Source organism: Euprymna scolopes, chromosome 8 (genome assembly GCF_053919585.1).
Source record: "Euprymna scolopes isolate OS-2025 chromosome 8, ASM5391958v1, whole genome shotgun sequence".
Lineage (NCBI taxonomy): Eukaryota > Metazoa > Mollusca > Cephalopoda > Sepiida > Sepiolidae > Euprymna > Euprymna scolopes.
In genome coordinates, this window is record NC_136489.1 from 2,062,721 (window position 1) to 2,089,251 (window position 26,531).

At 30.0% G+C, this 26,531-nt stretch overlaps 1 protein-coding gene across 1 annotated transcript in view; it reads left to right on the forward strand.

Annotated features, from left to right (window-relative positions):
- LOC145284085 (uncharacterized) overlaps window positions 1-26,531 on the forward strand; it is a 473,693-nt gene that overhangs the window by 113,756 nt on the left and 333,406 nt on the right. Inside the window, exons 29-36 of the mRNA XM_080133151.1 lie at window positions 1-136; window positions 5,588-5,664; window positions 7,629-7,692; window positions 13,982-14,194; window positions 17,538-17,640; window positions 20,470-20,572; window positions 22,355-22,536; window positions 23,713-23,819. The exon at window positions 1-136 is cut by the window's left edge and continues 266 nt beyond it. Of these exons, the coding sequence (XP_079989277.1) occupies window positions 1-136; window positions 5,588-5,664; window positions 7,629-7,692; window positions 13,982-14,194; window positions 17,538-17,640; window positions 20,470-20,572; window positions 22,355-22,536; window positions 23,713-23,819 (985 nt within the window). The remainder of the gene's footprint in view (window positions 137-5,587; window positions 5,665-7,628; window positions 7,693-13,981; window positions 14,195-17,537; window positions 17,641-20,469; window positions 20,573-22,354; window positions 22,537-23,712; window positions 23,820-26,531) is intronic.

The window sequence follows — 26,531 nt, forward strand, 5'->3', positions numbered from 1 at the left end:
TTCTAAACATACTATTTTGGTGAAGGCAACTTTGGATTCTATGTATGACAAGACCCAACTTCGCAGCATCCAGATTGTACTGCAGATCCGTGCAAAGATGTTTGTAATCAAGACAGTGGAAATAGACAGGGTGAAGGCAAGTATTTGCACTATTTTGCTTATGTTTTGCACATTTTCAAACAAGCATGTGAAAACAATAATGGTACAAATTTGAAACAATCTGGATTGATTGTGCTTAAGTATTCAATAATATTATTGTGTAAAATCCATATATTTTTTTGAAAGGAATGCTTACTTCAACAAGCATATTAGACTTCTAAAAACAGAAAACGAGGTATATATAATATATATATATACATTGTTAAGATATGCATCTAGGAGAAGGAAAACTGATGTAAAAACCTGCAGTCTACTGCATGCCCTGTCTTGTGAACGCCATTGTACCAACAATATTTTAATATAATTAAATACTATATTCTATTTTAATATTTTAATATAATTAAATACTATATTCTATTTTAATATTTTTAATATTTACATTCTATTTTTATATTCTTAATATAATGAAATACTATATTTAAATATTTTTAATATAATTAAATACTATATTCTATTTAAATATTTTTAATATAATTAAATACTATATTCTATTTAAATATTTTTAATATAATTAAATACTATATTCTATTTAAATATTTTTAATATAATTAAATACTATATTCTATTTAAATATTTTTAATATAATTAAATACTATATTCTATTTAAATATTTTTAATATAATTAAATACTATATTCTATTTAAATATTTTTAATATAATTAAATACTATATTCTATTTAAATATTTTTAATATAATTAAATACTATATTCTATTTAAATATTTTTAATATAATTAAATACTATATTCTATTTAAATATTTTTAATATAATTAAATACTATATTCTATTTAAATATTTTTAATATAATTAAATACTATATTCTATTTAAATATTTTTAATATAATTAAATACTATATTCTATTTAAATATTTTTTATATGAGTAAATACTATATTCTATTTAAATATTTTTAATATAATTAAATACTATATTCTATTTAAATATTTTTAATATAATTAAATACTATATTCTATTTAAATATTTTTAATATAATTAAATACTATATTCTATTTAAATATTTTTAATATAATTAAATACTATATTCTATTTAAATATTTTTAATATAATTAAATACTATATTCTATTTAAATATTTTTAATATAATTAAATACTATATTCTATTTAAATATTTTTTATATGAGTAAATACTATATTCTATTTAAATATTTTTAATATAATTAAATACTATATTCTATTTAAATTTTTTTATATGAGTAAATACTATATTCTATTTAAATATTTTTAATATAATTAAATACTATATTCTATTTAAATATTTTTAATATAATTAAATACTATATTCTATTTAAATATTTTTAATATAATTAAATACTATATTCTATTTAAATCCTTTTAATATAATTAAATACTATATTCTATTTAAATATTTTTAATATAATTAAATACTATATTCTATTTAAATATTTTTAATATAATTAAATACTATATTCTATTTAAATATTTTTAATATAATTAAATACTATATTCTATTTAAATATTTTTAATATACCTAATTACTATATTCTATTTAAATATTTTTAATATAATTAAATACTATATTCTATTTAAATATTTTTAATATAATTAAATACTATATTCTATTTAAATATTTTTATTATAATTAAATACTATATTCTATTTAAATATTTTTAATATAATTAAATACTATATTCTATTTAAATATTTTTAATATAATTAAATACTATATTCTATTTAAATATTTTTAATATAATTAAATACTATATTCTATTTAAATATTTTTTAATATAATTAAATACTATATTCTATTTAAATATTTTTAATATAATTAAATACTATATTCTATTTAAATATTTTTAATATAATTAAATACTATATTCTATTTAAATATTTTTAATATAATTAAATACTATATTCTATTTAAATATTTTTAATATAATTAAATACTATATTCTATTTAAATATTTTTTATATGAGTAAATACTATATTCTATTTAAATATTTGTAATATAATTAAATACTATATTCTATTTAAATATTTTTAATATAATTAAATACTATATTCTATTTAAATATTTTTAATATAATTAAATACTATATTCTATTTAAATATTTTTAATATAATTAAATACTATATTCTATTTAAATATTTTTAATATAATTAAATACTATATTCTATTTAAATATTTTTAATATAATTAAATACTATATTCTATTTAAATATTTTTAATATAATTAAATACTATATTCTATTTAAATATTTTTTACATGAGTAAATACTATATTCTATTTAAATATTTTTAATATAATTAAATACTATATTCTATTTAAATATTTTTAATATAATTAAATACTCTATTCTATTTAAATATTTTTAATATAATTAAATACTATATTCTATTCCCATATTTTTCATATAATTAAATACTATATTCTATTTAAATATTTTTAATATAATTAAATACTATATTCTATGTAAATATTTTTTATATGAGTAAATACTATATTCTATTTAAATATTTTTAATATAATTAAATACTATATTCTATTTAAATATTTTTAATATAATTAAATACTATATTCTATTTAAATATTTTTAATATAATTAAATACTATATTCTATTTAAATATTTGTAATATAATTAAATACTATATTCTATTTAAATATTTTTAATATAATGAAATACTATATTCTATTTAAATATTTTTAATATGATTAAATACTATATTCTATTTAAATATTTTTAATATAATTTAATACTATATTCTATTTAAATATTTTTAATATAATTAAATACTATATTCTATTTAAATATTTTTAATATAATTAAATACTATATTCTATTTTAATATTTTTAATATAATTAAATACTATATTCTATTTACATATTTTTAATATAATTAAATACTATATTCTATTTAAATATTTTTAATATAATTAAAAACTATATTCTATTTAAATATTTTTAATATAATTAAATACTATATTCTATTTAAATATTTTTAATATAATTAAATACTATATTCTATTTAAATATTTTTAATATAATTAAATACTATATTCTATTTAAATATTTTTAATATAATTAAATACTATATTCTATTTAAATATTTTTAATATAATTAAATACTATATTCTATTTAAATATTTTGAATATAATTAAATACTATATTCTATTTAAATATTTTTACATGAGTAAATACTATATTCTATTTAAATATTTTTAATATAATTAAATACTATATTCTATTTAAATATTTTTAATATAATTAAATACTCTATTCTATTTAAATATTTTTAATATAATTAAATACTATATTCTATTCCCATATTTTTCATATAATTAAATACTATATTCTATTTAAATATTTTTAATATAATTAAATACTATATTCTATGTAAATATTTTTTATATGAGTAAATACTATATTCTATTTAAATATTTTTAATATAATTAAATACTATATTCTATTTAAATATTTTTAATATAATTAAATACTATATTCTATTTAAATATTTTTAATATAATTAAATACTATATTCTATTTAAATATTTTTAATATAATTAAATACTATATTCTATTTAAATATTTGTAATATAATGAAATACTATATTCTATTTAAATATGTTTAATATGATTAAATACTATATTCTATTTAAATATTTTTAATATAATTAAATACTATATTCTATTTAAATATTTTTAATATAATTAAATACTATATTCTATTTAAATATTTTTAATATAATTAAATACTATATTCTATTTAAATATTTTTAATATAATTAAATACTATATTCTATTTACATATTTTTAATATAATTAAATACTATATTCTATTTAAATATTTTTAATATAATTAAATACTATATTCTATTTAAATATTTTTAATATAATTAAATACTATATTCTATTTAAATATTTATAATATAATTAAATACTATATTCTATTTAAATATTTTTAATATAATTAAATACTATATTCTATTTAAATATTTTTAATATAATTAAATACTATATTCTATTTAAATATTTTTAATATAATTAAATACTATATTCTATTTAAATATTTTTTATATGAGTAAATACTATATTCTATTTAAATATTTTTAATATAATTAAATACTATATTCTATTTAAATATTTTAATATAATTAAATACTATATTCTATTATAATATTTTTAATAGTATTAAATACTATATTCTATTTAAATATTTTTAATATAATTAAATACTATATTCTATTTAAATATTTTTAATATAATTAAATACTATATTCTATTTAAATATTTTTTATATTAGTAAATACTATATTCTATATTAATATTTTTAATATGAATAAATACCATATTCTATTTTAATATTTTTAATACAATTAAATATATTTTATTTATATATTTAATATAATTAAATACTCTATTCTATTTTAATATTTGTAATATAAATAAATACTATAATTTATTTTAATATAATTAAGTAGTATAATCTATTTGAATATTTTTAATACAATTAAATAATATATTCTATTTTAATATTTTTAATATTTACATTCCATTTTAATATTTTAATACAATTAAATAATATATTCTATATCAATATTTTGATACAATTAAATATATCACATTTAAATATATTTATATAATTAAATACTATATTCTATTTTAATATTTGTAATATAATTAAATACTATATTCTATTTTAATATTTGTAATATAATTAAATACTATATTCTATTTTAATATTTTAATGTAATTAAATACTATATTCTATGTTAATATAATTTAATACTATATTCTATTTTTATATTTTAATATAATTAAATACTATATTCTATTTTAATATTTTAATGTAATTAATACTATATTCTATGTTAATATTTTTAATGTAATTAATACTATATTCTATTTTAATATTTTAATATAATTTAATACTATATTCTATTTTAATATTTTTAATGTAATTAATAGTATATTCTATTTTAATATTTTAATGTAATTAATACTATATTCTATTTTAATATTTTAATGTAATTAATACTATATTCTATTTTAATATTTTAATGTAATTAATACTATATTCTTTTTTAATATTTTTATGTAATTAATACTATATTCTATTTTAATATTTTTAATGTAATTAATAGTATATCCTATTTTAATATTTTTAATGTAATTAATAATATATTCTATTTTAATATTTTTAATGTAATATATACTATATTCTATTTTAATATTTTTAATATAATTAATACTATATTCTATTTTAATATTTTTGATGCAATTAATAGTATATCCTATTTTAATATTTTTAATGTAATTAATACTATATTCTATTTTAATATTTTTAATGTAATTAATACTATATTCTATTTTAATATTTTTAATGTAATTAATACTATATTCTATTTTAATATTTTTAATGTAATTAATACTATATTCTTTTTTAGATCCAAATTGTAGACAAGGACAGTAAAGCACTTTGCAAATCTATCAACGATCCACACATGACAACGTTTGATAACAAGTAAGTCAATTATTTTTTGTATGCCTTTCACTAATTCAACACCTCAGATATCTGTGATTTACTTTGAATTATTTTTATACGCTGAAAAGCTTCGCCACATGCTTGAAAACAAAATTCTATCACTTATCACATTCTAGGGCAAATCTTTCAGCTGTCAGTGGCGGTATGCCTGTTTCAATTCTGATTTCGCTGGCCCATCTCTTTGTTGATCGTCGCTTGATCTTTCTTCAATGACATATTCTTGATGTGATTTACGTCGCCTGGTAGCTGGGAAAAATATCCAAATCATGTTAACCATGTCCTTTTCTCTTCTTTGCTACCTCTTTCTCACAGAAGAGACGTTACGAGCCTATCTCTGCTCTTTCATTATTTTCATGGCAGGTGCTTCACTCTCTAGTCCTCACCTGTAAAATATTCATGGAAAACACTCATCTAGCTGAAACCACTATCAGCAATGTCTCTTAGTCTCTATCTGTGCCTAAAACAAAACGAAAATTCCATGAGTAAGCTTTTTCCTCAGAATTGCTCGTCTGTAGAACACAATACCCTGGAGCTGCTTCCCAATTGACTATAACATAGTTGTTTTCAAGTCCAATATAAGTAACTTCTTGTTGACCCGTTTTCTTAAATAATTAATTTCTATCCAATTTCTACCATCATCAATCATTATGGCAGTGTTTCAGCTGGCACTCATTAACACTTACCCTTGAGTCACTTCCGGGCTTTGATAAGCAGAGACTCTATAGTATAGAAAAAGTCTTTTTTGAATAACATTGCTGATGAATCCATCCATCAAATAATTGTCATTTGAAACGAAATGACATTGCGTTAATATTTTTAATTTTATTCAATATCGACAAAGTTTTAAAAGATCGAATAGTATAATGTAAAAAGAATATGGTCCTTATTTACTTGCCGCCATGCGAAAGCAGATTTAGACACACAGTCGTTTGTTAATGTGGGCAAAATCCAGCTGCACTAAAAAGTGACATTCTGGATTGGAACAAACGTTTAAATTGCATCAGTTTAGGAGGATTTACTCCTTCACTGAGTGAGAACAGAAAAAAAAAATGAAATATAGCCTTAGAGTAGACACTACACTTTGCGCATAGACGAAAAGCAAGGAGTAACTAGTCTCAGTCTTTTTTATGTTTAGTTGACTATTCATAGTTACTCCCATTGACTTATTATGAGTATCTTGAAATACTTCCCATGTTCACTTACATACGGGCTTTGTTAAAGTGTGAATTTTTAGGAGCAACAAAGCTTATTTATCTCGCCTTAAACGTGAATTTGGAACCTCGGCATGGATTTTAAGATTCTAACCGCCACTGGAGAATTATTAGTAAAAGCCAAATTAAGAAAAGCAAAAAATATAAGGTGCCCCTCACCCAAAGTGCCATCTATTGAATCGTTAGTAAAATTCACAGTTTTTTTGGGGTTTTTTTGCGATCTAATCATATTTGATAAAAAAAAAATCAGTCTATTCCAACTTTCAATCATAAATGTTCGACAGTCTTTGTTTTATGCCCCGTTCATGCAGAGATACTTTAATGATAAGCCCTTTACAGCCATCGGATCATAATGTGAGCTAATCATTGATTGGTAATAAAACGCTGTTGTAAGTTCATAAATGAAACTTGATGGATAAGCCAGGTATAGAGTGGAGTTTATTTGTACCATTGCAAAAAGGATTCAAAAGATTGGCCTAACAAAATCATATGGCGTTTTCTTACGTAAATTATTTTAAGAACGAATACTAACGAAGTTTGCTTTCTTAATCATCAGTCAGTAATAAAGCCTAATTGTTATAGTATGCTCCACAGAAAATGTATGATAATATTCAACATTTTTAGAATCAAATTTAATTACCTCCAGTAACTTCAAGTAACGTCAAATGAACTTTAAATACTTTTGTGCCGCATACAAAAACGCTTAAATCTGTTTTTGTTTTTGTTTTATAGGAGATATAACAACTTTTATGAAGGTGAATTTGTTCTTTATCGGCATACCACTCTACCGTTTGCAGTAAGTAATTATTTTTCTTTTTTCATTTGAAAGAATGTTAAGATACAAAATTGATTTAAATTTAGTATTTCTTTTTATTATACTTTTTTGTTGTGTCGTCATTTTAATAAGAGCCATTTCAGTATAAGGGTTAATGACATGAAATGATTGTCAGATGGTGGAACGCTATGGAAGTATTGTAACAGAGCATTATGAGCAGGTGTGAAAATATCAGCAGGAGCTGTAAGATAGCTGGCTTGCGAAGATATTAGCAGCAGGCAAAAAAAGCGCACATGCAAATTAGAAACTGCACGAGCTGGTGCAACAAGAAACAGAAAAAAAGGACACCATGTGGTCAGAGAAGAAAATGTGCATGAAAGAAAATGGATGTGTAAAGTCGAAAGTGAGAAATGGTAGGTTGATGCCAGGTCGGAGAAACAGAAAAGTGTACGCTGGGCGAGATGGACGATGGAGAAAGACTTTAAAGCTGATGTCGAGACGGGGAGAAAGAAAAACGGTAATAAATGCCTTATGTTAAAAAGAAAGAAAACCCGAGTCCGTTTTATTATTTTTATTTTTTTTCGGCGATGCCAGACGGTGTGAAGGTCTGAGAGAGGGTTGAATTGTAACGCACACGGTTCGAGCGTAACGGTCACGTTACAAAAGCAGGAAAAAGTTCTCTATATGTCACTTCACCAAATGTGGCAGCAGCATTTGATCTTAGGAGAAATTTGACTCTTAGATAGGTAAAGGATTGTATGTTGAGTTCTATTCTTTCGGGATTGGTAGAATGGTCCAACTATTTTTCCAGTAAACTTAGTGATAGACTAGTTGTACATCTTCCATTTAAGATCTGAGGTGAACGTCAGTCCTAAGTATTGAATTCAAGATTATATCATTCTATGGTTTAATAACAATTTTGAAACAAAATAACTTTTACACATGTTTCTAAAGAGGTTGGGGCAACACACAGCTAATCCAGTCTGCTTATTCCAATATCTTGCTAACACCACTGCATTTATATTTGCCCTCTATAGGCCCCACAACAGCGGAGTTACTATCTTTAAGAGCATATCTGAGAAAATAGACCACATACTGTCTTCACATCCCTCGGCTAACATCCACATATGTGGTGACTTCAACGTCCATAACGTGTAATGGCTGACCCATTCAAATAAGACAGATGATGAGGGGAGGTTTTGTCATGATTTTGCCATTGCTTATGATCTCACTCAGATTGTTCGCGAACCCACCCGTGTGCCCGATACACCCGGTCAATATGCAAGCCTCTTAGACCTTTTTCTCTCAACTTCCCCTGAGCTATGTTCATATTCCGTTCATTCTCCTCTAGGATCCTCCGACCACTCCGTCGTATCAGTTAAGATAAAAACGAAATGTAAGAAGCCCCCAGACGTACCCCTCCACCGTACTGCATACCGATACTCTATGGCTGACTGGGATAGCTTCCGTACATTCATATCTGATTTACCTCTGCACTCCATGTTTAAAAAGGATGTGTCCTCTATAGTATCAGATCTGACCGAATGGTTAATTGCAGGCATAGACCAATTCATACCATCTAAAAAATTCCAACAAAAACCTAACAGCCAGCCATGGTTCTCCCCAGAATGTGCTGCTGCTATCGCGCACAGAAATCACTTTTTCCATAGCTACCAACGTAATAGATGCACTGAGACTAAAGCTGCTTTTAGGTCTGCCAGCAACCACTGTAAAAGAGTAATAAAAAATGCAAGAGAGCTATATGCCCAGTCTGTTAAATCCAAGGTAGCTGATCAGCGGCTTGGATCCCACCAGTTTTGGCAAATAACAAATAGGATCCTGAACAGAAGTGTGCGTTCTATCCCAACCATTATCAATGGACCAGAGGTCATCTCGTCAGCGTCAGACAAGGCCAAACTATTTGCAAAGAACTTTGCAGCTAATTCTACCCTATGCGACAAAGGCCATCAACTCCCCATATTTCCTCCTATAACACAGAACAAACTAGGTAACATACAAATATCTGTGCATGAGGTCGCCAAGCTAATAAAGAACCTAGATTCCAGTAAAGCAACTGGCCCTGACAGCATCCCAATTATAGTGTTAAAAAAGCTTCAACCAGAACTTGCTCCCATACTTACGAAACTATTTAAGCGCTGCCTTAAGGAGAAGTGCTTTCCGACTCCCTGTATTTAAGAATTCAGGTGATAAGTCATCTCCCTCTCAATACAGACCTATAAGTCTCCTGTGTGTTATGAGTAAGTTGCTGGAATCCATATTAAATAGAGAAATAGTCAACCACCTCAGCAGGAATAACCTTCTTAGTGACACACAATATGGTTTCCGCTCTGCAAGATCCACCGCAGATGTGCTGACGGTTATATCCCACAGGATTAGTGAGTCTCTTGACAAAGGCTTCCTTTCTAGGGCAATTACTCTCGACATATCAAAGGCCTCCGACAAGGTATGGCATAAGGGTCTACTTCACAAGATTTCCAGCTACGGCATAACAGGAAATGTTTTCTCAATCATTAAATCATTTCTCTCCGATAGGCTCATAAGAGTAGTGGTAGATGGACAAAAATCGGAGGCCTGCAATATAAATGCTGGAGTCCCTCAGGGGTCAATCCTGGGCCCAACTCTCTTCCTGATCTACATCAATGACCTCCCTAAACACATACTTAAATCATTCGTTGACATCTATGCTGATGACACGACCATCTACGGCAACAGATCAAAGGCTGTAAATGACAAAGTTCTCTCTGATTCTCTCTCCTCTGATCTCGAGCGCGTGGTTCAGTGGGGGAAGATGTGGCTGGTTACCTTTAATGCATCCAAAACCAAACTCCTATCCTTACATCATCAACGCTCTGATCCCCATCTGGCATCAATTGTGATGGATGGCTCTCGTCTTGGTGAGGCCCCGTGTTTTGACAAGCTTCTGGGTTTGACCTTTACTCCTGATCTGAAATGGAACACGTACATCAAGTCTGTTGCCAAGGTCGCTGGAAAGATGGTGGGATCCTTCTACCGCTCCAGAAGATATCTCACTACGGATGCAATTCTCTATCTATATAAAAGCCAAGTACGTCCAAGGATGGAATACTGTTGCCATATCTGGGCAGGAGCTGCTAAAAACAGCCTATCCTGCCTTGACAGAGTACAAAATAGACTTCATGGCTTAGTGGGGATGCCCTTTTCTCTACCCTGCAACCTCTCTCCCACAGAAGAGACGTTGCGAGCCTGTCCTTGTTTTATCGTTATTTCCATGCCAGATGCTCGTCTGAACTCCAATCTCTGGTCCCCCCTCGCCAATCTTTCACGAAAAACACCCGTCTAGCTGAATCCACTGTGAAAAATTTCCCCCACTCTATATCTGTGCCTAAATCAAAACGCAGATTCCATGAACAAAGCTTCTTTCTTAGAATTGCACGCCTGTGGAACTCTGTTCCGTCTGCCTGCTTCCCTCCGGACTACAACTTGGTTGTCTTCAAGTCCAATGTTAACAAATTCCTGATGAACCGCCCCCTTAAGTAAACGTATCAGCAAATCTCCTCACTAACGTAATGTACTTGCAATAACACTTATCCCTGAGTGGCTTCCGGGCCTTGATAAGTGGTGATCACTGTGTAAAAAAAAAAAAAAATATCTCCTTCATACAAAATCAAAAGCAAAACCAAACCAAACGTGATTCAATGCTTTGAATATTATGATTTGCTTCTTTTAATTGGATTGCACTGTTATATCCTTTATGTTTGATATTTTATTTCTGACGATCTGAAATCTATTTGTCATTTTTCTGATATTTGTTTTTTGATTGAAACATGTGTAAAAGTTATTTTCTTTTGAAATTGTTAAGTCATAGAATGATATAATCTTGAATTCAATACTCTACTGAATATTTCAAAATTCAAATATTAAATATTAAGCTTTGCTTTTGATTTGAACATCGATTCCTGGTTGAATTAATCTGAACAATATATATATATATATATATATATATATATATATATATATATATATATATATAGACACTAATACTCCCTATCTTGGATTGAGCATATATGGAACTGATCTACAAACTACCATTAGCATATTAAGCGATGGTCTTTGTGTAAAGCATTTGGACGATGTCAAAACATCGTTAATTTACTACCCGCACAGTAGCAGCTAAATAGCGTAATGGTGAAAAGCCTTGACTGTCGTTTGAGCGGCGGATTTCGATCCTGGCTTAAGGTAGTTGCCTGTTTAGCTGCACTGATGAGCTATGATACAGCGAAACAGTATGTGGATGAATATATATATATATACTATTATATAAAAGTCACTATGTGTGTGCGAGTTCCTGCCTCATAGATTCCGAAACGGTTGAACCTATCTTTTGCAAATTTCATACAAAGGTAATTTATATGCCTGGCAGCGTTTTTAGATATATTTTGTACAGATATTCATCCGATAAGAATCGAAAATCGAAGAAATCCGATCCTAAAAATAGTCTTTTTTCTTATATGGATATTACTAGCTGACGCCCGGCATTGCCTCTTCGTACAATACACTTAAATATGATATATTTATATTACATTATTATATTAATATTAAGATATTTTAATTTATGCAGATCGTGTATGTATTATTATACAATCAATCCTCTGTTGAGTATTATACATTATGAGGAATAATGTGCCCGGGGACTAATTCGTAAAAAACGTAAAAAAACATATTTTAAAAAAAATAATGATAATGTTTACGTTCATTTACAGCTGATATTTGGGTTTGACGATGAATGTCCTTCCAATTAAAGTTTAGTTTTAAAATATGCAAACGAAGAAATGATTTTTGAGCGATTTTAAATGGTACCTCTTTTTTATCCAAATTTTAATGGAATAATATTGTAGTAATAGTTGGTATTGGAGATTTGATAAAGTGTCTTACTTAAGGGGGCGGTTTGTCAGGAATTTGTTTATGTTGGATTTGAAGACATCCAAGTTGTAGTCAGGTGGGAAACAGGCGAACAGAAGAGAGTTCCACAATCGTGCACTTCTGAGAAAGAAGCTCTGCTCATGGAATCTACGTTTGGATTTAGGCACAGATAAAATAAAAGGCACAGGAAAATTATTGACAGTAGTTTCAGCCAGACGGGTGTTTCTCGTGAAAGATTGACGAGGGGGGACGAGAGATTGGAGCTTAGACGAGCACTTGCCATGGGAATAACGGTAAAACAAAGACAGAATCGCAACGTCTCTTTTGTGGGAGAGAGGATGCAGGGAAGAGAAAAGGGCATCCTCCACTAAGCCACGAAGTTTATTTTGTACTCTGTCAAGGCAGGATAGGCTGTTTTTAGCAGCTCCTGCCCAGATGTGGCAGCAGTACTCCATCCTTGGACGTACTTGGCTTTTATACAGATAGAGAATTGCATCAGTAGTGAGATATCTTCTGGATCGGTAGAAGGATCCCACCATTTTCCCGGTGACCTTGGCAACAGATTTGATGTACGTGTTCCATTTCAGATCCGGAGTAAAGGTCAAACCCAGAAGCTTGTCAAAACATGGAGCCTCCCCAAGACGAGAGCCATACATTTCAATTGATGCCAGATAGGGATCAGAGCGTTGATGATGTAAAGATAGGAACTTGGTTTTGGATGCATTAAAAGTCACCAGCCACCTCTTCCCCATTGTACCTCGCGCTAAAGATCAGAGGAGAAAGAATTAGAGAGAACTTTGTCATTTACAGCCTTTGATGTGTTGCCATAGATGGTCGTGTTATCAGCATAGATGTCAATGAATGATTTAAGTATGTGTTTTGGGAGATCATTGATGTAGATCAGGAAGAGAGTTGGGCCCAGGATGGACCCCTGGGAGCTCCAGCATTAATACTGTGGGCCTCTGTTTTCTGCCCATCAACCACTACTCTTATGAACCTATCAGAGAGAAATGATTTAATAATTGAGAAAACATTTCCAGTTATACTGGAAGTAGGCCCTTATGCCATACCTTATTGATTGCCTTTGATATTTTAAAAATCGACATTACATATATATGTGTGTGTGTGTCTGTGTGCGTGTGTGTGTGTGTGTGTGTGTGTGTGTGAGAGAGAGAGAGAGGGGGGTGTATTTAACTCATAGGGCAAAGTCAACTCACAATGGTCCCCAGTGTGTACGGCATTGACAGACTCCGGCAGTTAGAAAAGTCCCTCATGACGATCAGTTGGCAAGTTTGTAGTTTGATCAAAATGGACGATAATTGTTTCTGGGTTGAAATGTCATCGTTGTTAAAATCTTTTGCTAATCCTATTGTGTTTCGTTGTTTTTTAGGTGCATGCATTCTACCGTTCTTGCAATGGTAGAGCCTCCTGTAATTGCGCATGTGCAATTCGCAGTGGTGACGACGTGATCCTCATTGACAGATGTGAGCCAATTGGTGGCAAGACCAAGAAGCGTAGACCGATTATTGTCAAAGCATTCTTGAATGGCCAACTAACACCGGGTACTAAAGTAATCAGTTACAATGGCGGAAAAAAATACAAGGTACTAAATATCATTTGAACTATTCGACCTAGTAACATAACATATTGATTCAGAATTTGTTTTTCTAGTTTGACTTGGTTATTCCTTGGCGTTTGTGAAAATCATCAACTTGTACTTGCTAAGCTTATGCCTGCGGAATTCTATTTTTGTTTCACTTAGGTTTTCTATAACCGTAGTATCCAATGTCAAAATACTACAACAAATAAGGAAATATTTAAAATCAAATATTTAATAAAAAAAATTGAATAAAATAAAACCAAATGTTTCTGCATTTTTTATATGAGGATTTGTAATTTGCATTATTCGGACTACTTTTCGCATTTTGAGTATAATTTGCACAGCGTTTCGGACGATGTAACCTCCAACCTGCTTGTTATTGTATATGCAAAGTTTAAAATTCATGAGGGTACCGTTTACACCCTGACTTCAACAGAACCACAAACATAAACCTTAAATTAAAAACTTTTAAATTTTCTTCAGAATATTTGAAGAAAAAAGCTTAAGTTAAAAAAAAAAGCTTGAGTTAAAAAAAAAAGCAGTCTCTCCAAATTTGCGACAGACCCAAATAGCAGAAACAATATTTTACGCAGAACTTAAACACATTCTCTCTAATTTCTGTCTTAAAAGCATCAAATCCAACAAAATAATTCCAGATGGAAAATTACTCCTCTTTTTTAGTGGACTTAAAATACAACTCATTTAAATTACTCGATTTGCTGTCAGGAATATTTTCGTACTAGAAGTGTACTCGGCGTTGCTCGGTATTAAAGCTAACGTTCAATTACTTTCAAAAATGAAGTAAAAAATGGAAAGAAACTGAGACATGTGCATGCGAGTTTTATGTTTTTTTTCTAAACAGTTCATTTCTTATAAGTAAAAAAAAAATCGAACTGAGATTGAAACCAAAACCTAAAAACAGTGAGTCAAATACGATAACCCTTCAACCAATTTGACATGATTTTTAAAAAACGTTTCAAACCTCGTGAAATAGTTGACAAACAGATAAAAATCTGATGAACCCAAAATAATTTTTTTTCTATTTTGACCCCTTAGCATCTTCTTTTCTCCAGATGAAAACCGATTAAAAGTAATACACATGTCTAAATACCCTACATACCAAATTTCCAATCTGTAGATCGAAAAATCGTTGAGTATAGAGGTTGAGAAGTATCCTCACACATGTACGCACGCGCACACACATTCTCACTCTTTTGTAGATATATAGATTACTAATCGTATTATTACTGATTGTGCGTATCAAACGTGTGTTGGCTTTTCCATCGGTTTCTGCAAGGTTCAAACAGCAAAGAAAATTCTTGCGCCTTTGTCGTATTAAGATATATAAGAAAAAAACTTATTAAAATATATAATTGATTTTATTGTCAACGACGGTTGAATACCACTAAATAACTTTCATATAAACTAAGCAGACTGAGATGACCAATTGTTAAAACAAAGGAATGAAGACAACAAGAAAATGAAGAAACATGTTCGCAACCACAATTACTGCTAAAAAATTTTTTTTATTTTTATTTATTTTTTTTTCTTTAATTCAATTTTCACCCCAAACAAGGCACAGTGCCACTTTGAAGCAGGGGGCTACTATTAGGGAATTAATTAGCGGGGTCATTATGAGGGGAGAAGAGTAGAAAGATGTTTGTTAACATTACACTTGAACTTCTGCATATCATTGCAGTTGGGAAAGCAGTATCCCGGAAGGGAGTTCCAAAGACCCGCAGTTCTGGGGAAGAAACTATTGGAGTAAAAGGCTTTCTTGCACCTAGGGATCTCTACTGTAAAGGGATGAGACTTAGTAGCTTGTCGGGTTTGTCGGGGGTAGTTACGTCGGGGAGGTACAAGTGTTTGCAGTTCGTCAGAGCATTCACCATTAAAGTATTTGTAGAACAGGCAGAGGGATGCAACATCTCGTCGATGGGACAGAGGTTGAAGCCTAGATGACAGTTCAGGACCTATCAGGTTGGCGACTCTTTTTTGAACCCTGTCCAGGAGCGAGAGACAAGCAGCAGATGCACCAGCCCAGATGTGACAACAGTACTCCATACATGGGCGAATGGTTGCCTTATAGAGGTATAGGATACTGGCAGGCGTAAGTAGTTTTCTAGCACGGTAGAGGGAGCCAACCTTCCTTGCAGCAGCCTTGGCAATGCTCTCAATGTATCTATTCCAGTTCATATTCCCTGTAAACGTTAGGCCGAGGAGTTTAAAAGAAGTACTTTCAGGCAATGTGTTCTTGGCCATTGCTATTGGTGGTAGAGAAGGTTTCTTGTAGTTATTGAAGCAAACAAGCTTAGTCTTAGCAGCATTGAATGTGACCAACCATTTTTGTCCCCATTCCACTACGGATTGGAGGTCGTCCTCTAGTGTTTCTGCCATTTCCTTGGATATGTGTTCATTTGTTTCCCCCTCATATCTGTTATAGAGAGTGGTGTCATCGGCAAATATACCCATCTCCGAAACAATATTATCAGGGAGGTCGTTTATGAATATCAGAAATAATAGAGGTCCAAGGATAGACCCCTGAGGTACTCCCGCATTTATGTCATATTGTTTGGATGTATGTCCGTCGAGGACAACTTTGATTCTTCTATTACTTAAGAAGGATTTAATTACATTATAAATAGATTGTTTATGCAAATCTTACAATTCACTTACTGTGGTAACACAAATTTGCGCTGTTTGTAAATAAATATCTGTCCTCCTTGTGTTTAAACAAACTTTATTTAATTTTTTTATGAAAATTGCTCCAGACAAGGCATAAGACACTTATTGTAAGGAGCTAAAAAAATGCTTTATTGTTAAAACTAGTCAATTATAAGTGTTTGATAGATATATACCGACCCAGAAAACAGCAATTGTTCCTCCTTTGTCAGAAACATTGCTCATGGAATATAAAGACTAAAAGACAAAATAAAGCAAGACTTGTGTACGACACATGGGTGATTGCAATTAAAAATTAAAGTGACGCTGCTACTTCTTGCATCATATTCTCGTATTTGACATTAGCATTCATGACTGAAACTTTGTGAATAAGTCAGAATAAGCCAAATATGTTTGGATTACAGGGAGGATTTTTATTTTTATTAACAATTCCATCAGTTGCATTTTGAGTTGGGACAAAATAACCTGTTACATCCGGCATCTCAACTGTATTGGTACATAAATTACTAAAATAGATTTGGCAGGATGTGAATTCGGGATAATCGATTCTATATTCAATGTCCAGTTATGTACTTTGATGTTTTTTTTTCGAGAGGGGGGGGGGGTGTAGTTATTATGATAGATGTATTATTTGATTGAAATGTGTGAATTTTTTATTTTGAAGGTTCAACTTCCGACAGGCGCTTCAGTGACAATTATAAAAGGTAGAGGTCAGTTCCTCAATATTCACATGAAAGCATCTTCAATGGATTTCAACAAAACAGAAGGTAATTTCTTCTTCTTTTTGAGGATGAGAGTGACTGAGATGGAAATAATTCTCAGCTGAAAGATGAGGAACATTATGTGAGCATTAATCAATAACAAAACAATTTGTTGCAAGCCAATCATAGTTATAAAAGATCTGCCACAACTGGGAAGAATATTATTTCTTTTTTCGTTCACTTCGAGTTCGTTTTTTTCTTTCTTTTTTTGTACTTTGCCGAACTTACAAGGTGCCTTCAATAAGTCTCCAGATTTTTTTGTACAGGCATTTAAAATAGTCGTAGACTCTTGAAAATTAACTGTTATTGAACTACATCATATGAGATGACTGACAAATTTTTATGATTTCATGTTCAAACATGAACAGCTACAGCAGGAATTGGAATACACCCCACTAAAGCTTGGTGAATTTTAAAAATTGCAATCTGGGCGTGAGGACACTTTAGAAGAACGATATGCAATAAAACTCTGTTTTAAACTTGGAAAAAATGTCACAGAAACGTATGGAATACTTCAGACTGCTTTTGGACCATCTTATATGAATTGAGCATCAGTTTTTGTGTGGCACAAGAGATTCAAGGAAGGCAGGGAGTTTGTAAGGTATGATGAAAGGTGTGAGAGGAGTAATGAAGTCAGAACACTAGAGTTGATTAGCCAAATTCCATGAATAAGGATCGTCGTGTGTCTATAGAGACAATAAGTGCACAGTTTGATGTCAGTGTGGGAACTGTATTATTCAAAAGGAACTAAGGATGCAGATGATTTGTCTCAATGGTGCACAGAAAAGATCATAAAGAAAGATGTTATGATAGCAATGAGATGGTTGAGCTGATCAATTCTGATCATGCAGTTCTTGATGCTTTGGTTACATGCAATAAAAGCTGGATCTATTGCTATGACCCAGAGAGGCTGTTGTAATTAGACAGTTGAGAAGATAAAAGCGGTTGTGACAAGGGTCAGTGACACGCTTACACAAGAGGACTTCCATGTGGCCTTCCAGAAGTTGTTGGAATGATACAACAAGTGCATTGCAGCTGGAGGAGATTACTTTGAATGAGACTCGAGTTTCATATGTGTTTATTATCAATAAAAGTAATGTTTGGAAACACATTGAAAGCACCTTATAGTTTTTGTATGTTATCAGTTACCGTGTTTTATTGAAAACTATCTTTTATAACTATTACGAGGATGATTTGGTGAATTGCAAGCAAACGGGGAATGTGTTATAGTTGTAAAGGAGCTACCACAGTCAAGAATTGTATTATTGTTTTTCCTTTCACGTTGAACTCATTAAAAACAAGTGAAGCATGTATGGTCCCCCGTGAGTGCACGGTGAACGAGGCATAAAAAAATGACTAAATCAGCACACACACCCATTTAGCCCCAAAGGTCCCCAGGGGACGTCAAATCCTGGTGAAAATGAACAAACGGTGCAGTTTTAGGCCTTAACATATGTAAATTTGAGTTCTGCACCATGCAAAAAAAGAGATGACTAAGTCTATCATTTGCCCCCCCCCCATTTAGCCTCCAAATTCCCCAAGGCCCTTAGCATATTTAAATTTGAGTTCAGCATCATGCAAAACTGCTAAATAGGCGTACACAGAAAATTTTGGACAAATATGGTAAAATAGTCCCAAAAATGGAGTGTTTTTATTAGCCCTAAAAGAGCCCCTGGGGCACACCCAAGAGTTATTGCGAAGTATAGACAAACAAAATTATATAGAAATCAGTTAGTTACAACTTTTCAGAAAGTTTTATAAAAATCCAAAGCATCAATTTTTATAATAAGCACAAAAGTGTCAATTTTAGCCATTTTAACCCTCAAGCCCCCCCTAGGGGTCAACCGGAGTTTTCCTGGAAAATCCGTTTTGTTACTGTTTTACTCATAACATGTTTAATGTTTGTGCAAAATTTCAAAAAATTCCCACGTGTAGTTATTGAGAAAAGTGCGGACAGACGAGGATGAATTTACACGTCCACCCTCTTTTTGTCAGACCACCAAAAATTATTATTAATAATTGTAATTATCAAGCCCCTTTAAGGGTATTTAGGGTTGAGCACTGTCGGGGAAATAAAAAAAATTAAAAGGTAGTCAATTAATGTTCACGATTTCTGCTTGTTTGAACACTCTAGACTGTCTACTGTCTGTGCCCGAATTTGGTGTTTATAAGTTGTTAATCCCTTCATTCCTGTAGCAATTGTTAGTGACCCGGAAGTAAAGGCTTAGCAAATCGAGTCAAAGGTGGCTTCATGGCTAGGTTCGAATCTACTGACCAGTAGGGATTGTCACCTCCTACACTGATGATCGCGAAAGCATGAAACACTAGTGTCAGTAGGTATAAAAAAATAATTATCACATATATATATATATATATATATATATATAGACATCCACATATGGTACTGATTCGCTGTTTCACAGCTCATCAGTGTGGCTAGGCAGACAACTACCTCAATCCAGGATTGAAACCCGACCGTCTGTACGACAGTCAAGGCTCCTAACCATTATGTTATTGGCGACTGCTGACCGAGTAGTGAGTTTAACGATGTTTTGACATTGTCCGAACTACCTAAGCTCAATTTGTTTACACAAAGAACATCGCTTATACACTAATGGTAATTCGTGTATCACTTCTTACTATGCTCAACTCAAGATGAGGAGCATTATAGACATCCACATACAGTACTGTTTCGCTGTTTCACAGTTCATCAGTGCGGCTAGACAGGCAATATATATATATTCTTTGCCTGAACCGTCCTACCTCGCCTATTTCCAGTAAGTAAATAAAAATATTAACACTTTCCTACTTGCTAATGAATATTTTATATTTCAGGTTTATGTGGAACATTTGATGGCAATAAGAAGAACGATTACAAAATGCGAAATCGTACCATATATACTTCAAATAAACCAAATCCATTTTCTCAAAGTTGGAGGTAAGTAATTCTCAAAATCAGATGCAAGTAATCAAAGAAATTATTCATCCAAATAGAGAAACAATAATAATGTATCGATAGACAAGAGTGGGAAATATACATCGCAGCTTTATATGAGCCAAATATTTCCCACATTCCTTAAACCTAATAAGCCTCGGCCTATAAATCTTTCACCAACAAGTTCTTTCAACAATTTTTAATGCAGCAATTACCCAAGTTTGTCATTATGGCGAAAGTAATGAAAAACGTGACTTACGCAAGCGACAGCGTCTTTGTCTGTCCCGTTGGGTGACGAAATCAAGAAAGGAAAGAGAAAAGAAAATTTTTCGTCTATAGACAGTTTATTAATATACATATGGCAGTAATTTGCATATGAGGACAATAACTGTTGTGAAAAAGAAGAAAGGGGAAAGCACAGGGCAGTCTTTTTTGGACAGTTAAGAAAGAGAGAGAGAGAGAGACTGGGAACGGTCGATGAAGATTACAGTTGAAGTTGAGAGTTTTCAAGAAGGAGTTTGAACGAATATTTATTATTATTTTTATTATTACTTTTTTTAACTCTTAGTTTCATTCAGTCATCTCATACATAAAATTAAGTCAAGTCAAGTTTTGTCCTACAAAATCAATATTTCATTCTGAGTAACCATTTTATTTTGTTTGAATATTGTTTCATATTGTTAAGAAAAATGAAAATGAAAAACCAAGATACGGAATAATAAAATAATGTTAAAAAATACACATTGTTGGTGACAACCCCCTTATTTAAATATATATATATATATATATATATATATATATATATATATATATATATATATATACACTTCAGAATAAAATTATCCAACAATCAGCTGGTATGGAAACCTGTGATTATAAGATTTACAAGATATTACTGGCGGTAATATTCTATAACTATTATCCCACCTAAATAAGAATTGCTCGATATACAAGATAGAGATCATTTGACCACACTGCTTTCAAAGACATTCACTTCGGATTTTACTATGCAATTTGGATGTTAACTTTGATATCTTTTTCTTTAACTTCCCTTACCCTATAACTTTTAATTACTTAATCAATTTTTAATTGTGATTTTCCATGTCTCACTGACTTTAGCAAATAAGGTGTAAACCATTATAACTATTTGCTAATATTTTCTCCTCTGAAGAGATGGTAGACATCGAAATTCTATAGGATAACGAGTTAAAATATTTCTAATGTATTCTTTGTTTTACATAGAATAATAAAAATATTTTGATCTGAAACTTAAACATTTCACGTCATAAATTTTTAAATTCATTGAATGACGAAAATTTGATTTTATATATATATATATATATATATATAATATATATATATATATATATATATATATATTAGTAATTTATAAAATATATACGGCGATTAAGCTACTCTGAATATTCCGCGTTTCAGCCACTCTAGGACTCTTCAGGCTTATGCGCTAGAGTCCTAGAGTGGATGAAACGTGGAATATTCAGTGTAACTTAATCACTATATATATTTTATAAATTACTAACTAGCTCTACCTACGTATTGAGCACTTCTGAAGTAAATACTTAAAGTTTACGCATAAATCTATACTTTCGTATTTAAAGTTTACGCATAAATCTATACTTTCGTATATTAATTTTATGTGAGTAAATTAAGTAGTTATATATATATATATGTATGTGCGTGTGTGTGTGTATATACATATGTGTGTGTGTGTGTATAATATATATATATATATATATATATATATAATTGCTTTCTCTTTTTCAGAGTGGACGAGAATGATACTTTGTACAATGGATATTGTCCAACATCAGATTTGCAAAAGTCATCAGTGCAGTATTGTCAATGTATGGAAGATGAGGATGAGAAATGCGGCTTTGATGCTGATATTCTTGATTGTACTCAACCAATCAAAGGAATTAAAAGCAAGAGACGGAGAAGAATGTTCGGTAAATTGTTCCATTTCTTTTAGTTTTTTTCTAGTTTACTAATGATTCACCACTTATCAAGGCCAAAAGTCACTCAAAGATAACGATTAAAGTAATTATGATTTGAAGACGACCTGGTTGTAAGTCTGCAGAGATGATGTGTTACACAGACATATAATTCTTGGAAAGAAAAATCTGTTCATGGAAATTCCGCAATTGTTGTAATCAAATCAAAAGTGTGTTATAGGTTCAACTACCCTATATATTAAATTTTAACTTTGCAAACCAAATATTCAAAGAGGAGTGTGATAGAGACTTTCCCATACATACATTGACAAGGTCACTTGAAAAAAAAATAGGCCTTTAATATCAATGTCATCGCAAGAAAAAGACTCAACTTTTTCATATATACATAAATATATATAAAAACATTTCGTGTCATGTGTACGTTTTCATCATAAATTCTACATAATTATGCTGAATGTAGAAACTATGCATAAATAGAATTCAGAATAATAGTTGAATGAAATCAATCATCTAATCAGAAAACAGAAAGAGTGAATTAATGATTAATTAACGCTCGTTTTATAAAGGAATATGCAAATTAGTCCACCTTCATGTAGTCGCTCGCATAGTCATGACTGAGTATATTAAATAGTTCGTTATAATAATTTTTAAATAAAAAAGTAAACTTTTAATATCGATGTCAGAGCGATAAAAAAACTCAACTTTATAAATTTATTGAATCCAATGTATGGAACTTGTTTTGGAACTGGTTACTTATCCGGTTTACGAGCCAATCCCCAGCAACTTCACGTCAGCATCTTCCAACAGGTTTTGTAAGCAATCAAAAGACGCTAAAGCAAAAAACTGTTGGACGATTAATTCAAAACGCAGCCCCCCTCCTCTTTCTACGTATTATGTATAGATTTTTATTTTTTAACATGGGGAAAAGGGGTGGATTTCATGTTGAAAATCGTTTTCGGTTTAAATAGGTTTTCTTTATTTCACGCTTATCTTGAAACTTGACAGTTGACTGGTTAATTGTTTTGCCATCTTCCAGCTGTGTACATAAGATGCCCAAGTGAAGTTGCTGGACATTGGGTCGTAAACTAGATAAGTACTGGAAAATGGGGAACATATATGAAGATTTTAATGAAAGCTTAATCCATTTTGCGCTTTTTTTTCTCTTTTTAGGCGATGACATCACTGATATATTGATCGAAACAGCCGAAGCTCCTAAGAAATGCATCACCAAACAACCACAAGTTGAATTTGCTTACAATAAGACTTATGTTTCCAAGGTAATTATATCTCTAGAATAAAGCTACCATTCACATGTGTATCGAGTATTGTTGGCACTTTTGCGTTGTATTGATTGTTTTATGGCATACTAGAAGATGTACCCGGCGTTGCCCAGTATTAAATGTAACGTTAAATTCAGATAAAAATCCGATGATCTCCCAAGTACCATTTTTCTTTCAATTTTGAACTCTTAACAGCTTTTTTTGCCTAGTGAAAACCGATTAAAAAGTTTTTCACATGTCTGAATACCCTATATGCCAACTTTTAAGTTTATAGATCAAAAGTCATGATTCATGGAACGAGAGCAGTTTATTCTCATAGATTAAATAAAGGGTTCCGTTTTAAATTCCGTATAGGTTCCCGAGTTTGATAGGATTCTTGAGTATGACAAGAGACACCTACAGAAGAGTCAAGTTAAATCAGTCAAAATTTTCTTTTTTCTTTTTACAAAGGGGTTACACAATATCAAGGTCCGGAGACTACTCGAGGATAAAGGTTAATGTGTGTATCATAGTCATTGGGACAGTAGCGTAGTAATTGTTTGTGGTGGAAATTTATTATAATCAGATTATTTATGAGAACGGTTCAGTAAGAACTTGTTTACATTGAACTTGAAGACAGCAATATTGTAGTCAGCTGAAAAGCAAACTAGCGGAACAGAGTTCCACAGATGGGCAGTTCTAAGTTTTGTTCATGGAATCCATATTTAAGTTTAGGCGCCAATAGAGAGTGTACGGCACAATCACATTGACACACCGGTTCTCGCCAGATCACTGAAGGTAAACAATGTTGAGCCTGGTCAGTGCCAGATGGGTGACCATTTGGGAAGGCTAGGCGCTGTATGTACCTTCTGGGAAGGTTGGGCATGGGGCCAGCACCCTCACCCTGTAAAAAGAACTCCTCGCTACAAAAGCATCTACAAAAGTTGTGGATGGCCTATGTCCCCCCCCCCCCAGGGGCTCAAGACTTTGGATGGATGGATGGATGGATGGACCGATAGAGAGTGGGAGAATTTATTGATAGTGATTTTGACTAGACGAGTGTTTTTATGAAAGGGGGGAGGGGCACAGATTGGAGCTCAGTCGAACACTTTCCATGAAAATAGCAATATATATATATATTGTGAAATTAAGATTTGAATGTTTCATTAATTAATTATACTATATGATGCACAATTATATCTATACAAAGTGAAGTATGTGTATAGCTTATATGTTTTTATGCATAATATTTTCTTCTAAACTTTTTGAACACGGGTGCTAGGTGTAAGGGTTGATAATATGGACTATATTTAACTTCATTTAGCTTCATACAATGGGTAGAAAGACATAGAAAATTCAGATATTTTGTTTCTGAGGTTTTTTTTTTTTTTCTGTCATTCACACCTAACAAGGCATATCGCCACTTGGACATGAGGGATTACTATTTGGGAGCCTGCTGCCTAGGAAAGATTAACAAGATGTTGGTTTACGTTACATTTAAACTTCTGCTTATCAGTACAGTCAAAGAAGCAGGTTGAAGGAAGGATATTCCATTAAAATATTTGTAAAACAGGCACAGAGATACAACATTGCAGTGATGGGACAGGAGTTGGAGCTTAGTTGACAAAGTGGAACCTATTAGATTGAAGACTCTTTTTTGGATCCTATCCAAGAGGGAGAGGCTTGTTTGTAGATCACCAGCAAAGATGTGGAAATAATACTTCATGCATAGATGATACTCTCCGGTGTAAGTAATCTTCAAGCTCAATAGATGAAACCCACCAGGTATTAGACATAAATTAATAAATATTTATTTACATTTTGGTTTCCTTAGAGTATTTTGAAGGGTGTTGGGGGGATCATAGTGGCACAATTAAAATATTTCAGATTTGCATTAAATTTGATCCATAGTCATTTGACACCAATTTAGCATTCTGTGAAAAGGGTAATTCTTTTTCTGAATGTTTACAGATATTAAGAAAACCCCAATTTAAATATAAGTTGAATAAAAGTAATAATTTATGAATAAGCCAGAGAAAAAATACAAATAGAATTAATTTTGAAATTTTCGATTAATTGCATTTAATTTTCTCTAGTAAAGTTGTTAATGCCATTTTATCCCAATCTCTTAGTTCAACTTTTTCCTACATATGTTTATAACTCAAATTTTTGAAAATCAAAAAAATCGATCTTAAAAACAGTCTTTCTCTCTTATGGATAAAAAAAGAAATATTTTACGTTACACCAGCCAAGGAAAATAATTAAATCTTCACAAACTATTTCTTCTTTAAAAAAAAAAATTGGATTTATTGCCATCTGGAGATATAACTCACTGATAGAACACTCGACTACAGATCGAATGATCCCCTGGTCAAGCCTAGGTGTACCTCACTATTTTATTTTAATTTTTCTCATCTTTATTTAAATTTTATTTAATATTTTTCTTATCTTTATTTTAATTTTATTTAAATTTTTCTAATTTTTATTTAAATTTTTTCTTTTTTATTTAAATTTTATTTAAATTTTTTCTTATTTTTATTTAAATTTTTTCTTATTTTTATTTAAATTTTATTTAATTATTTTCTTATATTTATTTTAATTTTGTTTAAATTTTTTCTTTTCTATTTAAATTTTATTTAAATTTTTTCTTAAATTTTATTTAAATTTTTTCTTATTTTTATTTAAATTTTATTTAAATTTTTTCTTATTTTTATTTAAATTTTATTTAAA